The sequence below is a fragment of the Leptonotus elevatus genome, chromosome 17 (assembly GCF_054856555.1).
Source record: "Leptonotus elevatus isolate MCC_2025b chromosome 17, RoL_Lele_1.0, whole genome shotgun sequence".
In the NCBI taxonomy this organism is placed as follows: Eukaryota; Metazoa; Chordata; class Actinopteri; order Syngnathiformes; family Syngnathidae; genus Leptonotus; species Leptonotus elevatus.
This window is the reverse complement of record NC_141255.1, coordinates 15,304,197-15,317,710: the sequence shown is the minus strand read 5'-3', so window position 1 is coordinate 15,317,710 and position 13,514 is coordinate 15,304,197. Positions and strand designations below refer to the sequence as shown.

The following is a 13,514-nucleotide window of genomic DNA, read 5'->3' as shown; positions in this document are numbered from 1 at the left end:
TATTTGTGATCCAAGACGCGTCCTGTCTCTTGTTGCAGCAGCAGCAGCAGCAGCAGCAGCTCTCATCCACTCAACTGGGCCTCTGCTGCCCTGCACGAGCCAACACTTAAATATGTATATTTACATGACATTGTCATGCACACTAGACACTTATTCTGTAATCAAAACAAAATATTTCAACAATATACATCATTTATAGCAACAAAGTTAGGTTTAAAGGTATTGATCAATCACATATAAAACACATTAATAATTATAATGATAATTTTATTCGTAGTCGATAGCAAAAGTCATCACAAATATATATATATATAGACTGTGTATATATATATATATATTTATATATATATATATATATATAGACTGTGTATATATATATATATATATATATATATATATTTATATATATATATATATATATTTATATATATATATATATATATATATATAGAGAGAGAGAGAGAGAGAGAGAGAGAGAGAGAGAGGCTTTACACGATCAGGATTTTTTACCCCTCCAGCGATCAATGATTTAAAAAAAAAAAAAGAAAGATAATCGATCACCGATTCGATCAGAAGGAAGGTGTAGCAATACATCTATTTAACTCAAACAAGAACTTTTATATTTACGTGGTCAACAGTCAACCGCCGCCATTTGCGGGGGATTGAGACTGGCCATGAATAGAGTAAAACCCACATGCAATGGATGGCAATTAAAATGTTTGGAAAAATATAATAATAATAACCCCCCAAAATGTCTAAAAACGCTTAAAAACATTAAATATAATATGCAAGCCGATCAATGACAAATTAAGACATTACAGCGGATCACCAATTTTGCATAGAATGCAAAATATCGCCCAATCTCAATCCAGCCAATCAGATCTATTGATTATATCGATATGTGTCTGATGTATTGAGTGATAATGTTGTTAGCGTGAGCAATAACAATAAAGGTGGTAGCTATAGCGCTTAAGTGGTTTGAGTCAGGCTGACAAGTTCACTTGAGGTAGAAAGCATCCCATGTACGGTAAATGCATAATTGACAAGCACTTTGCTCACTGTTGTTCTCTCATCCTGGGCAGCATGACAAATTCATAGAATTGGTTTTCTCAAGCATGCAGCCGTCATGTCACAAGCGTGTGGGACAATGTGCTTTTCCTTTGTAGGTTGGCTATGAAACGTGCTACTGTTGGCATTTTTAATGGACTCTTTTCATTCTCACACAAGTTCTTCTAGTCAGCATGGTGCACTAGTGGTAAGCACGCATGCCTCACAGGTTTTGAGATTTGACTGTCCGGCCTTATTTGTACGGTTTGCACGTTGTACTACTTAATTGAAGACACTCAACTGACTATAAGTGTCAATGTGAGAGTAGATGCTTGTCTCTAAACCAGTGCATGGTGTACACCACCCAAGGATGCTGCCCATCCCAAGTAGGCCTCTTACCTGTGCTTTTATTTTGAAGGATATCCAGCCATGCAACAAAAGCATTTTGCAGGGTTAGGCAGTATGTTGTGTACACATTCTTGATTTAATTTTTCTCCTGTTTACATTGGTGCATATGTCCTACTTTTGTCTGTGTGCTGCTCACCCCAAATTAAGATGTGAAAACAATCACTTCATGGTTGTTGTTTTTCAGTAGCGGTTGAAATGCTTTTATTTTGACAGGACTGGTGATAGCTTGCGTCTCACATTCGTCAAGCACTTAGAAATAAAGATTTTTAAAAAAGGGGGCTGGGAATCAAGGAAACACTTAGAGCAGAATAGTATTTATATATAGGCAACGACAGTGTTGGGTCCTTTTTGGCAGTAGAGAAACTTGTTATTCTTCCGGACTTCCGCTTCTTCTCTACGACATGGCGCAAGCTTGTTTAACGGCCAGTTTCACACACGCTTTATACCCAAACCACCACAAAGGAGGGCAGGTATATTCATACACATGAATAAAGTATACATAGAAATGTGTTTGGCGAGTCACGATGAGACAGGAGACGCGTAGAACAAGTGTCTCTTTCCTCCTCACAGCAGTCTGTTCCGCTTCCGCGCGTACCAGCCCAGGCAGGCGCAGAACCCCACCATGGCGACGACAGTTCCCAGCAGCAGTGCCACCGCGTCCCCGGCATCGTACGCCGCCGCGGGTGAGATCGTCTGGAGGAAAGTCAGACAGGTGAACGCCGTCGCAACGCGTGGAAGTTGCTGTTTGGGTGCCATCACGCTTTGAGCTCTCGAATTGCTTCGCCGTGCGCTTCCGGGTAAGCTACCGTGCGTGGTTACGTCAAAGTCAGGTGACATAAGGTTGGGATTTCTTCCGGGAGTGGTCAGCCAATAGCAATGTAGCTCTTCTGTCACAGGCATGGATGAATATTAGAAAATGAATTGATTTTAATATGTGTAATACAGTATAGCCTACATGTAGATTTCCATCATCTTGAACTGTGAAAATTACTAATATAACTAGAAACCAATGCTTTCTGATCTTAGTATGAGCAGTACTGTATTGATGCTCTCCTTTTTTGTAAGCACTAGTCCAACTCAATTACTCGTCACAATGGTGAAGCGAACGATTGTCCCTGAAAATTAATTATGTTTAGAAATTGATTTGCTGAAAAACACTCAAATAAGAGCCTTTTCGAGTGGTTCAGTGCACCATCTATTCCACATAGGGAAAGAGCCAATTGAATTTTCATGTGTTTTATGTGGTTTGGCTGTAGTTGTTGAAATGCAAATATGAACTGAAATGACAGAATGGCGAGTTTATAGGCCACGCTTGAGTCACACTTTTCAGGCACGCTGGGATGCAATGAAATGGTATGGTAAAAACAAACAAAAAAACTGTTAATTAAAAACAGCTGTTTGGATGTGTTGCAATAGCTTTTTGCCCAGTCAAAGATGACATTTTAGATTTGAACAACTGCATTCTTCCTATCCAAAACTAATTTCACCATTTTGCCCAATTATTTCACATCACAGATATATGTAACTCCAGTTTGAGATAGCTACAATCCGATTCTGGCTAGTCATATATGTAATTCTAGTTCACGATATCTTGAGCTTACCTCAATTCTTCTTCTACTTGTCACATTTAGATATATCTTAAGTTATGAACAAGTGAAATGGCATTGCCGATATCTGTAACTGGAATTATGAGTATTCAAAATGATGCTGTACATGATGCATCTCAAAGTAGATTTAAGATATCTACAATTCAGATATCTACAATTCATGATCAGGTATCTGCAAGTGAATTATGGATGAAAAACCTTATACATGAACAGCAAAAGTGTCATCATCTGTCCTAGAAAAAAAAAATCATGTTGAAGATTTCTTTCCTTTACAGATATTTCAATGTGTTGTCAGAATTACATTACAGATATCCTAAATGAAAATTTCATATATCCCAAATGTAATTACTAGAGCCCCGGCCCATTTAATCGGCCAAAATTAGCTTTGTTAAAACCAGCAAAGATGCATTTTTGGACAACATTCACTCTTTCCAAAATAATATGAAAAAATATATATAAAAAAAAATCGGCAGCTTTTTTAAAGTTCAACAAATACTAAAGGACAAAGTTTTTTGGGGGGGAAAGGTCAAATGCTCTTTTTCTAATTAAGTATTTATTGTTGTAAGAGACAAAAACATTTATTTTATTCATTGTATTTTTTTAACAATAATCGGCCGCTTAATTGTTTGATGATGAAAAATGTTGTTTATCTACAACATGAGTAGTAAAAAAAAACTATTTTAAATGTTAAAATCACTTTTTACCAAATTCTTGAAATGCTAATCAATTCATTGTTTAATTTGGAATTTGAAGACAATTCCACACAGTGACTCATCAGCGTGTGAAGTTGTTGTGTTATATATCAGAGTAGTAAACGTCCATCTGGGCGTGTTTACCTCAAGTGCAACTATGTTGTCATTAAATCCCCCCCGAATTTAATGAGGGCGTCTGCTGGGACTGTAACCCTGAGCAGAGCAATAATGTGCAGCTGTTGTCTACCTGCCATTTCATGAGAAAGCATCAATTACGTTGCATGACAACAATGTTTTTATATTTTTAATAGGGCTGGGTATCGATTCTAATTTCCTTAATTGATTTGATTTTGATTAAAAAAGAAGCAGTCCATAATCACTTAAGTGTTACACAAACATTGATATCAGCAAGGATGAGTTGAAAAAATAATAATTCAAATTTATTAATTGTGAAATTGTCTTAAACTGCAATAAGTCAAGTCTTTCCTAAAATAAAATACTTTTAAATGAATGTGAACAGTAAATTTCAAGAAAACAGCAAGATACAAAAAAAACACTGGCCTTTAAAATTCTATTTTCTTAAGAATTTGTGGGGAAAAAATGAGATATTTAAAGAATCGAATCCTGGTTTTATGAATCAATATCGGGCTCGAAAAGGAAAATCGATTCCATATTATTCGAATTCTTTAAACCCAGCCCTAATTTTTAATGATTAGCATATGTGGGCATTCCATACCTCCAGTCATCACAAAATAAACACACCTGTCTGTGCAAAGCACTCAAAATGTGATGGTTCAGGCACTTTTTTGGGGGGCTTTTCCATTTCATTTGGGCCGCGTCGCTCTCACAGTGGAGCGTTTCCAAAATTGATGCGCGCCCATGGAATCGATCTAAACGAGCGTTTACTCAAGGTGATCAAGTTTTCTTCAGACGTGCGCCAATGTGAAGCCTGCATCAAATTCAGCCGACTGCAAAGTGCATGGCAGTGACTCACGCCCGTGTGTGTGTGTGCTCTCGCAATATATGCAAGGGGGGATTGATAGCTCATCACATTTCATTTCAACGTGTAAATGTCACCCCTGTGCCTTGCTATGATGAACACAATCATGTGGTTGGTTCATCATCTGCGCTGCGCACGTCTATGGAAATGAGATGGCAGCTAAAAAATAAGAACGCATTTGCATTTTTTACAGATATGATGCGAGATGCCTTTTTTATTGTTTGCGTTTGTGTGCTTGATATATGAGTTGTTGTATTAGCAGGCGTATACTATATTATGCTTCCTTAAATATGATAAGATAGATGTTAACCTCATTGGTGGAGGTAAAACCCTGAGTGCCACCTGTGCTGTGATGTAAAGTGCTTTTCCATTAGCGTGCTATTCATCCTTTTTATTTAGCCTGCCAATCGCATAAGGAGGTGTATGTGGAAACTGTAGGGAAGAATTACAGCGAAACATTTCTATAGGGGAGCCCCAAATGGATTTGGATTGTTATTGTAACTTTAAGTGCTCTATTGCATGCAGTTAAACGGTTTAGAATCATGCGCTTTGGTGCTAAATGGTATCACAAAGAAGTATCAAGTAACTTTGCTGATGTAAACAAACTATTAAGTGACTATCTTGGCCATTTTTTGGGGCTCATTCGCTTCTGTCTGCTCTCGAGGTTCCACAGAATCATCAAAGACAAGTCATTCAAATTGAGACGATGCCAGTTAGTGCATTCAAGTGCAAGTATAATAATAAGTAGAATATGCACTTTTCTCTGTACAGCCTCTGAGGCCAAAGACTGCTCCGAGACGTCAGTTCCATTTACTTATGAAGTTGTACCAGTGCATTCTCTGCAATTGAGCCGTCAGCTGCTGCCAGTCAGGGGAAATTAACGAGGGCGCTGATTGCACTGTTGGTAATTACAGATTGCAGCAGGAGGTGCTCTGTCAAGCCTTGGAGATAATTTCCAGATTGCGTCCGTTCTTTCTTCTACCCCTTAGCCAGGTCAAGGAATTCTCTGCAGAGGATTCTCTCTTTGCTGGCCACACAGTGGCTACAGATAAGACTCTTGCTAAATATTCTTACAATGTCCCGGGATTTGTGTAAAACCATCGCAACAGAAGCCAGCTGACCAATCTTACATACCAATGAGCCGGCATCTTGGGGCGGCATCTAAGCCAATCAATCTACTTTAGAGGAAAGTGTAGGGAAAAGAGCCAAGTCCCCTGTTCTCCTAGCATGCATAAAACACAACTGATCTTCTTTATGCAAAAAATCTAGTGCCTGATGGAGAATGTTTGAATTTGTCACATGATGATAAGTTCACATTAGAAGTGACACTGGGCCTTATTATTTGTTTTAGTGACAATAAGCGATTTGGAAAATGGATGGATGGTTTACGCTAGTTGGAGGGGAATAGTGTAAGAGTTGAGGGTTAGAGACCCTTAAGGGAGCATAGTTTGAGCCTGATGTTTTTACCCCCCTCCACTGCCATAGTGGTTTTCTTTCCTAATCCAAGATCTTGGGGCGCTACGACTCAACAGTCTTTGCTGATCTGTCGAGAAGGGTCTGATTGCGGGCTGCGGACAGGGTAGCGTCAAGCCCATGGAACGGTGCACCCCTATGTCCTATGATTGCCGTAATGCGAAGCTGCTGTAGTAGTCCAGTGTCGTAACCCTAATTAGGAGGTTTTCAGAGGGATTCTGGGATTTGGAATGCCTTACCTTCGCCTTATTCTGACCTCAACCTAAATACTAAATCATCACGAGTGTTACAAAGGCGTGCCGTCACTGGGGCGGGAGGGGGCTTGGTATTACTTTCTGTGACTCCCTCTGTAAGTCGTTGTTTTTGTTGTTTCTTGGACGGGTTGTGCCTGTTTAATTAAATCTCATTGCTCTGTACTTTGTGTATGCGTGATGTCAATAATGATCCATTATGTTCTATCCATCGCCCAAGAAGGGAACATCTAAGGCCTGTATGTGAAATAGTCCTCAGATGGAAATATTTGGGTTTGAGGTATTGATAGAACCCCAACTTTCAACCAAACCCAAACCCCAAATCCATATGAAGTCCTGGCTCTCAAACTCTGGATCTTGAGTCCTGCATGTTTTAAATGTTTCTCTCCTCCAACACGCCTGATTTAAATGATCAGCCCATCCACAAAGTTGATCATTAGAATCAGGTGTGTTGGAGGAGGGAAACAGCACACAAAAAAATGCAGGACGTATGGCCTAGAGCAGTGGTTCTCAACCCCAATCCTTGAGTACCCCTATCCAGCCTGTTTTCCATGTCTCCCTCAGCCAACACAGCTGAGGATCATTACCAGGCTTCATGCAGAGCTTGCTGATTAGCTGATGGTTTGAAACACCTTTCTTGACTGTGGGAGACATGGAAAACAGGCTGGATTTGGAAGATTTGGGTTTGAGGTTTTGAAATAACCCCAAATTTCAACCAAACGTAGGAGAATTGTGACGATTATATGGAAAGATGTATTGTCACAAGTCTTAGCTCTCAAACTCTGGATCTTGAGTCCTGCATGTTTTATATGTTTCTCCCCTCCAACAAACCTGATTTAAATGATCAGCCCATTCACAAGCTGATCATTAGAATCAGGTGTGTTGGACTGTGGGAGACATGGAAAACAGGCTGGATAGGGGTATTTGAGGCCTAGAGAAAGGTTCTAAACCCAAATCCATGTCAGATCGGAGGAGAAATTTCCCCAAGAAGAAATGTCTTCCCTGGTCCTGAAGGGAGTCTTAGCCTTAACCCAATCCCAAGACATCAACCAAACCCAACCTCAAATCTAGAGAAAGGATTGCTTTCCTTGTTAAGTGTTGGATTGACCAAACCCAACCTTCTACCGAGTCCCAACCTCATTACTATGGACTTGGAACTACTGTCTTTACATTGGAAGGTCTATCACCCTTGGGCCTTGTCCTCAGGATTGGGCCCACAGTTACCAATCATCAAACCCAAATCCATGGGCAATATGGGGATGAAGTTGTGGTCACGAGCTGTGGTTCGTAACCGAAAGAACAAGATCCCGGATACAAGCGGGCAAAATTAGTTAACACTGCAGGGTGTCCGGGCTCTCCCTTAGAGATAGGGTAAGAAGCTCAGTCGTCCGGTAGGGACGTTGAGAGGAGCCAGTTGTGGTTGCTCGGGCATCTTGTTAGGATGCCTCCTGGATGCCTCCTTAGAGAAATATTCCGGGCATGTCCCACTGGCAGGAGGACCCAGGACATGCTGGAGAGAATATGTCTCTCATCTGGCCTGGCAACACCTTGAGATCCTCCTGGAGGAGCTTGATGAAGTGGCTGGGGAGTGGGAAATCTGGGCATCCTTGCTAAAGCTGCTGCCCCTGCAACCTGACCCCAACCCGGATAAGCGGTAGATAATGGATGGAAATGGTGATGCTCTGCCAACCGCTGCTGCAACTGTCTTCAGTTCCTCCTGATTATTTTCACAACATCCCTCTGGTTATTGTCCATCTGCGCTGTGAAGTGCTGTCCAATGAGTTCTGAAGCATTTGGCGGAATATGAGCAGATAAACATTTCAGAATTCAGTCAATAAGTACAAGGGAATCGGTTCCATTGGTAGCCGTACAAAAATGAGAATTGTGGCGATGTCTTAATATTCATGACCCCGACTGCAATTATATAAATGTACACAACAGTCCGAAGTACACTTGCACTCCATGTAATGGTTGTCAACCTTGCTCCTAACAAGTCGTGACAGTAGACAATGCTGACTGCTGCAACCGTGACGCTCTTTCCTGGAAAAAAAAAAAAAGCCATTGGCTGAGGGTCACTGCCTTGCTTTAAAAAGTCTCACTGAGCGATTACATAATCATTCCTCCGTTGGACGCGCAGTCGTCTGGGTGTGCGTGCTCATGCCCTCGCTTGGGGATGTGTGGACATTTTTAGGTCTGGTTCAAGATGCTGCATAAGGTTTCCAAAGATGTCAGGGGGTTTAACATAATCCCAACAGCAGCAGCAGCAGCAGCAGGGGTTTAGCAAATTCCTACACAATGCAATGGGATGAAAATATGTCTCTTACCTCTTTGTCGATTTTTGCTGTCTGGGCATTGATTAGGCATGTAATGTACTAAGCTTTTAGAGGGATACTTGACTTATTTTACGATTTTCCGCAATCAAAAGTTAATGTTTTGTCTCAAATTAATTTGATAACTTCATTATTTTTCATGTACAATTAGTACCTTTAAAAAAAATTGTTGTCACTTGTCAACTGGAAATGACATCACAGGTGCTTGGAGCTAACAACAAACAATCACGTGTTTTCTAGGTTTGACCATGTGATGTTCACAAACTGAGCCATGATTGGTCGTTATGTAATGCTATTTCCAGTCGACAGCAAGTGGCTAAATGTGTTTTTCAAGGTTTTAAAGGTGTATTCAAGGATCGTCTTCCGGGTGGATCATCTTAACGACTGGTTCTCGATCCCACCAATCAGTCTGCCTTCATGACGTCATGCGTGCTCGTTCCTAGCTGCGCATGCGCACTTCGAGCGTTTGTAGCATGTAGCCGCTGAGCTTCGGATTCAGCCATTCATCGTTGTCGCTCCAGCGATCACACCGCATACTTTGAAAGTGGCTGAAAGCCACAAGAGGACATCCGGCTATGAAATGAGGCCAGCTGCAGAGACGGATGAAGATGACGATGAGCCCGCACGTTCCCGACGGGATTTATTTGAAACAATTGAGTAAAGTTTCTAGTTAAACTCCTTGTAGGGCTGTGCAATTAATTGAAATTTAATTACAATTTAAATTATTACACTCCACAATTACAAAATCAGCATTATCGTCAAAAAAAAGATTAGTAATAATTTTTAGTTGTTTAAATTTATACATTTGCATCATTTTTAAATAACTAATACATTTTGTTTCATCCAAAAGGAACTTGCATAATCATAGTGTCATAATAATTTCTTTGTTTAAACGTTTTCTTGTTTTGTAGCCAAAAAATAAATGATCGTCCTAATTGTGATTTCAATTATTACCAAAATAATGATGATCATTTTTTTTTTCAGAATTGAGGAGCCCTAACTCCTTGTAAAATTTACATTACATTTATTTGTGCTTTACATACTATATATATTTTTTAAGTAAATATCACCCCCCATTTTTACAGTGTAGACGTTTCCCCCGGACGAGCAGGAGCTGGTACGATGGTCTTCCGTATGCGCATTTTTTTAAAAGTGACAAACGGACATTTGGCTTCTACTTTTTTTTTCATGTACACCATTAATTGTACATGAAAAATAATGAAATTAGCAAATGAATTCTAGGCAAAATATTAACTTGTTACTGAAAATGGCGGGTGTTGAACTGGACATCATAACACAGCTGATTCTGCTTTTATTCTGATTGTATGTTGTTGTTGTTTTTTTAATGACGGCACTGGAAATGATTGCTATTACTCTGCGGAAAATTGCTTTAAGCTCAATTGATACCGGAGCACTTAGGAGATTTGTAATTGGAAAAGCAAAGGTGAAAATTGAATAGAAAGGGAAGCAGAGTTATTAAAACGCAGCCGAGCTTCAGTGAGTGAGTGTGGAAAAACAGCCTTCGCTTGTTTGGTTGTCAGACAGCGTGAACGCACACAACCTTAGGATGTTTGTATAAAATCACCAGATTTTATTTCGGAACAAATAAGACAATATATATTTCCGTTTTTCGGCTCGCATGCCGAGCTACGCGGAGAACGTTGTTCACCAACAGCTGTTGACCCCCAGCGCTCCCTTCCTTGCCTCCCCCTTCCGCCCCCTCCCATCTGACCCGAGAGACTTGTGATGGCCGCCGGCACTCGGGCAGTGTCAGCACACACACTCGCATTCCCACACACACACACACACACACACACTAGCATGTTTTGCTTTTTCTATTCCCAGCGTGAGGGGAGATATCAGCCTGTCTGAATGTTACTGAGACCGTGAGGACGACATGCACACACGCACACACACATAGCCGTAGCCAATGGAGGAGGACTCAACCTTGAAAGCCCCCACCAAGCCCCTGGGGGGTTTCCCTAAATGGCCTGTTCATTCACTCATTGCTTTCTCCGTGTGAGAGAGAGCAACATTTGTTCGTGAGCCATTTATTCTGCCATGTTGACCATTCGTGATGTTGGTGAGTGAGGTCAGGCTTTGTGTTGAGCTTTTTGTCCTCGCGGTCACTATTGATAATCTCAGCCATTCCCTGACTAACCAATGAAAAGAGCAACATTTACTATCTTAATAATTTAATATTGCTGCAGTCTTATAAAGTAGTCATGAAAACAAGCATTACAAGGTAGCAATTTTTTTTTGCCATTTTTGACACCCTTCCATTGGGTTACTACTGCAGTGTTGTGCTACCTTAAGTGCCTTGTCAATAAACCAATATGGGCATGGATAGAACAGGACTGCAAATAAAAACAATTGGGTCCATTTAATTGTGTTTTACTTCAACCCAATACAGTCAGGTCCATAAATATTGGGACAATGGCTACTTAGCTGTTCAATGGCCAGGAGGGCCAAAAGCAGCGGGATGAATTCTGAAATGTTTTGGGCGAGATTACCTGCTCATATTCAGCCAAATACTTCAGAACTCTCTGGACGGCGCTTTGCAGTGCAGATGGACAATCAATCAATCAATCAATCAATCTTTATATGGCACCTTTCATACATCAAAATGCAACTCAAGATGCTAAACAATTAAATCATCCATAACACAATAAAAAGCAAAAACAACCACTACGCACTGAATGCGTTGTGACGTAAATAACAATGGCGGCGTACGTCCAATTAAAGTTTCTACAAAATGTATTAAACTGGAAATTATTTTTGAAAAATGAATCTCATAGTTATTAAGTGAGTAACAACCAAATAAATAATATTAAAACTTGTCATGACAGTCGGGTTTCCTTTAAAAGGAACTGGGAACTAACATAAGAAACAAAAGGGGTTAAAAAGATCATTTAAATGCCAAACTAAAAAAGTGTGTCTTGTGCCTTGAGCAATAACCCGAAGCACACAGCGAAATCAGCTGGACTTGACTTGCTTTGGAGTGACTTGACTTGGCTCTGACGAGAATGACTTTGCTCTGATGAGGACGACTTGGTTGTGACGAGGACGACTCGGTTGGCTGTGACAAGGATGACTGGGTTAGCTGTGACGAAGACGGCTCGGCTAGCTGTGACGACTTGGCTAGCTGTGACGATGATGACTTGGCTGTGGCGATGACTTGAAATCTTTCCACTCTGGAGCCCGGTTTCAAAAGTGATCGGTTTCAAGCTCCGAAACCGCGCCATCGTGTGGACAAACGGCCTAAACGGTAAGCAACTTGTGAGGATACATTGAAACTGGCTTTCGTGTGGACAGGGCCTAAATACAACAACACTAATGAGACACACCTGGGAAAGGGGAGACACACACAGGTGGACGTGGTTAGACATAAAGAGACAAGGGAAGAAACCAGGAACACAAGACAAAAAACACCAACCTCAGTCAAAAACAACAAGAACACCCATAACAAACAAAAACCCGACCCCCACCAAACCGAAACATGACATGGTGTTTATTTCATACTTAGTATTCATATAGTGATTTAAAAAAAGGTGGATTGATGTTGTATTATGTTACCGGTTCGGTCATTGTTTTCCAAAATAAAAAAATGATGTTGGCAAATGTCGTATTTTGATTAAACAGAAATCAGTGAACTGTTGATATGCTGAAATCAGAGGATTTGGACAATTTTAAATGAAAAAAAAAATGTCTCTTAACGATTATTCAAATAGTTGTTGATTAAGTTGATAATCGATGACTTGTCAATGAATTGATTAATTATGAACATGATAGCGACCCTGACCCAAACCTCGCCTCACCTCTTTTAAGCTCCTTTACCACGGGTTCATCTCAGAAAGTCACGCGAGGTTATCACCAGCGAGGTACAATCCCAGCCGTAATGAGGCTGAATAAGAAGGGGTGGCGTGCTTAAGCCGAACCCTCATTTGGCGGCAAACCAGCTCCGACTCCCACATTTGCTGCTACTTAAGAAGCTTTAAGTAGGACATCTGATCAAGAAAATGGAACGCTCCCCACTGGATGATTTAGCATAGGTGGAATTTTATTTATTTATTGGTATGCTTTCCACGTCCTGCAAGCGTTTTCTATTTTCACGTTGATGTGGAGCCAACTCCTGCTTCAGGTGTATCGGACCGTGGCGGGATGTGATACGCTCTCACTCTCTGTGTTGCCGGCTAGCTTCTGTCCTTGGCTCAACCTGCCCCCAAAACGAGTATACATTTGCATGCATTAGCGCTCTCCCGTGGCTCGCCCGTTACCCGCCGCGCCGTCGAGCCTGATTAATGATCTGAGCGCACCACTTCGCGCGGCAGCCGAGTGGGCTGCCTGCCTGCGCTAACATCAAGGTAAAAATCTCAATTTTGGCTCTGACTGAAAGGGGGAAAAAATGCAATGGGGGAAGTAAAAAATGGATAAGAAATCACATTATCGTCATGTATTTTGTTGATAAATGACTTGTGAAAAGCCGTTTGAGGTTGCATTCGAAATAACTTAATATGCAGTATAGGGTCGATGTACTAGTACGCTCTTTGTCCACTATATAGCGAACTGTGTTTTATTAGTAACGTTTTTTTCTACTACTAGCGCCATCTTTCTCCTAATACAGTGTTTTTTAACCTGGGTTCAAGGGAATTTGGTGCACTCAGTAGTCGACTTGTGACTATAGCGATGGTGCATCGTGTCATTTC

General features: G+C 40.8%; 1 protein-coding gene across 1 annotated transcript; it reads right to left on the bottom strand.

Moving 5' to 3' along the window:
• Window positions 1–1,623: 1,623 nt before the first annotated feature.
• LOC147160164 (small integral membrane protein 30) lies at window positions 1,624–2,275 on the bottom strand. Its single transcript, XM_086060234.1, has one exon. It carries the CDS (start codon window positions 2,209–2,211, stop codon window positions 2,020–2,022), a length of 192 nt encoding a protein of 63 aa, XP_085916360.1. The 5' UTR covers window positions 2,212–2,275; the 3' UTR covers window positions 1,624–2,019.
• Between the last annotated feature and the right edge of the window lie 11,239 nt (window positions 2,276–13,514).

Coding starts and splice junctions, on each gene's coding strand:
- LOC147160164 (XM_086060234.1), bottom strand. CDS start 2,211: ATGGCACCCAAACAGCAACTTCCACGCGTTGCGACGGCGTTCACCTGT.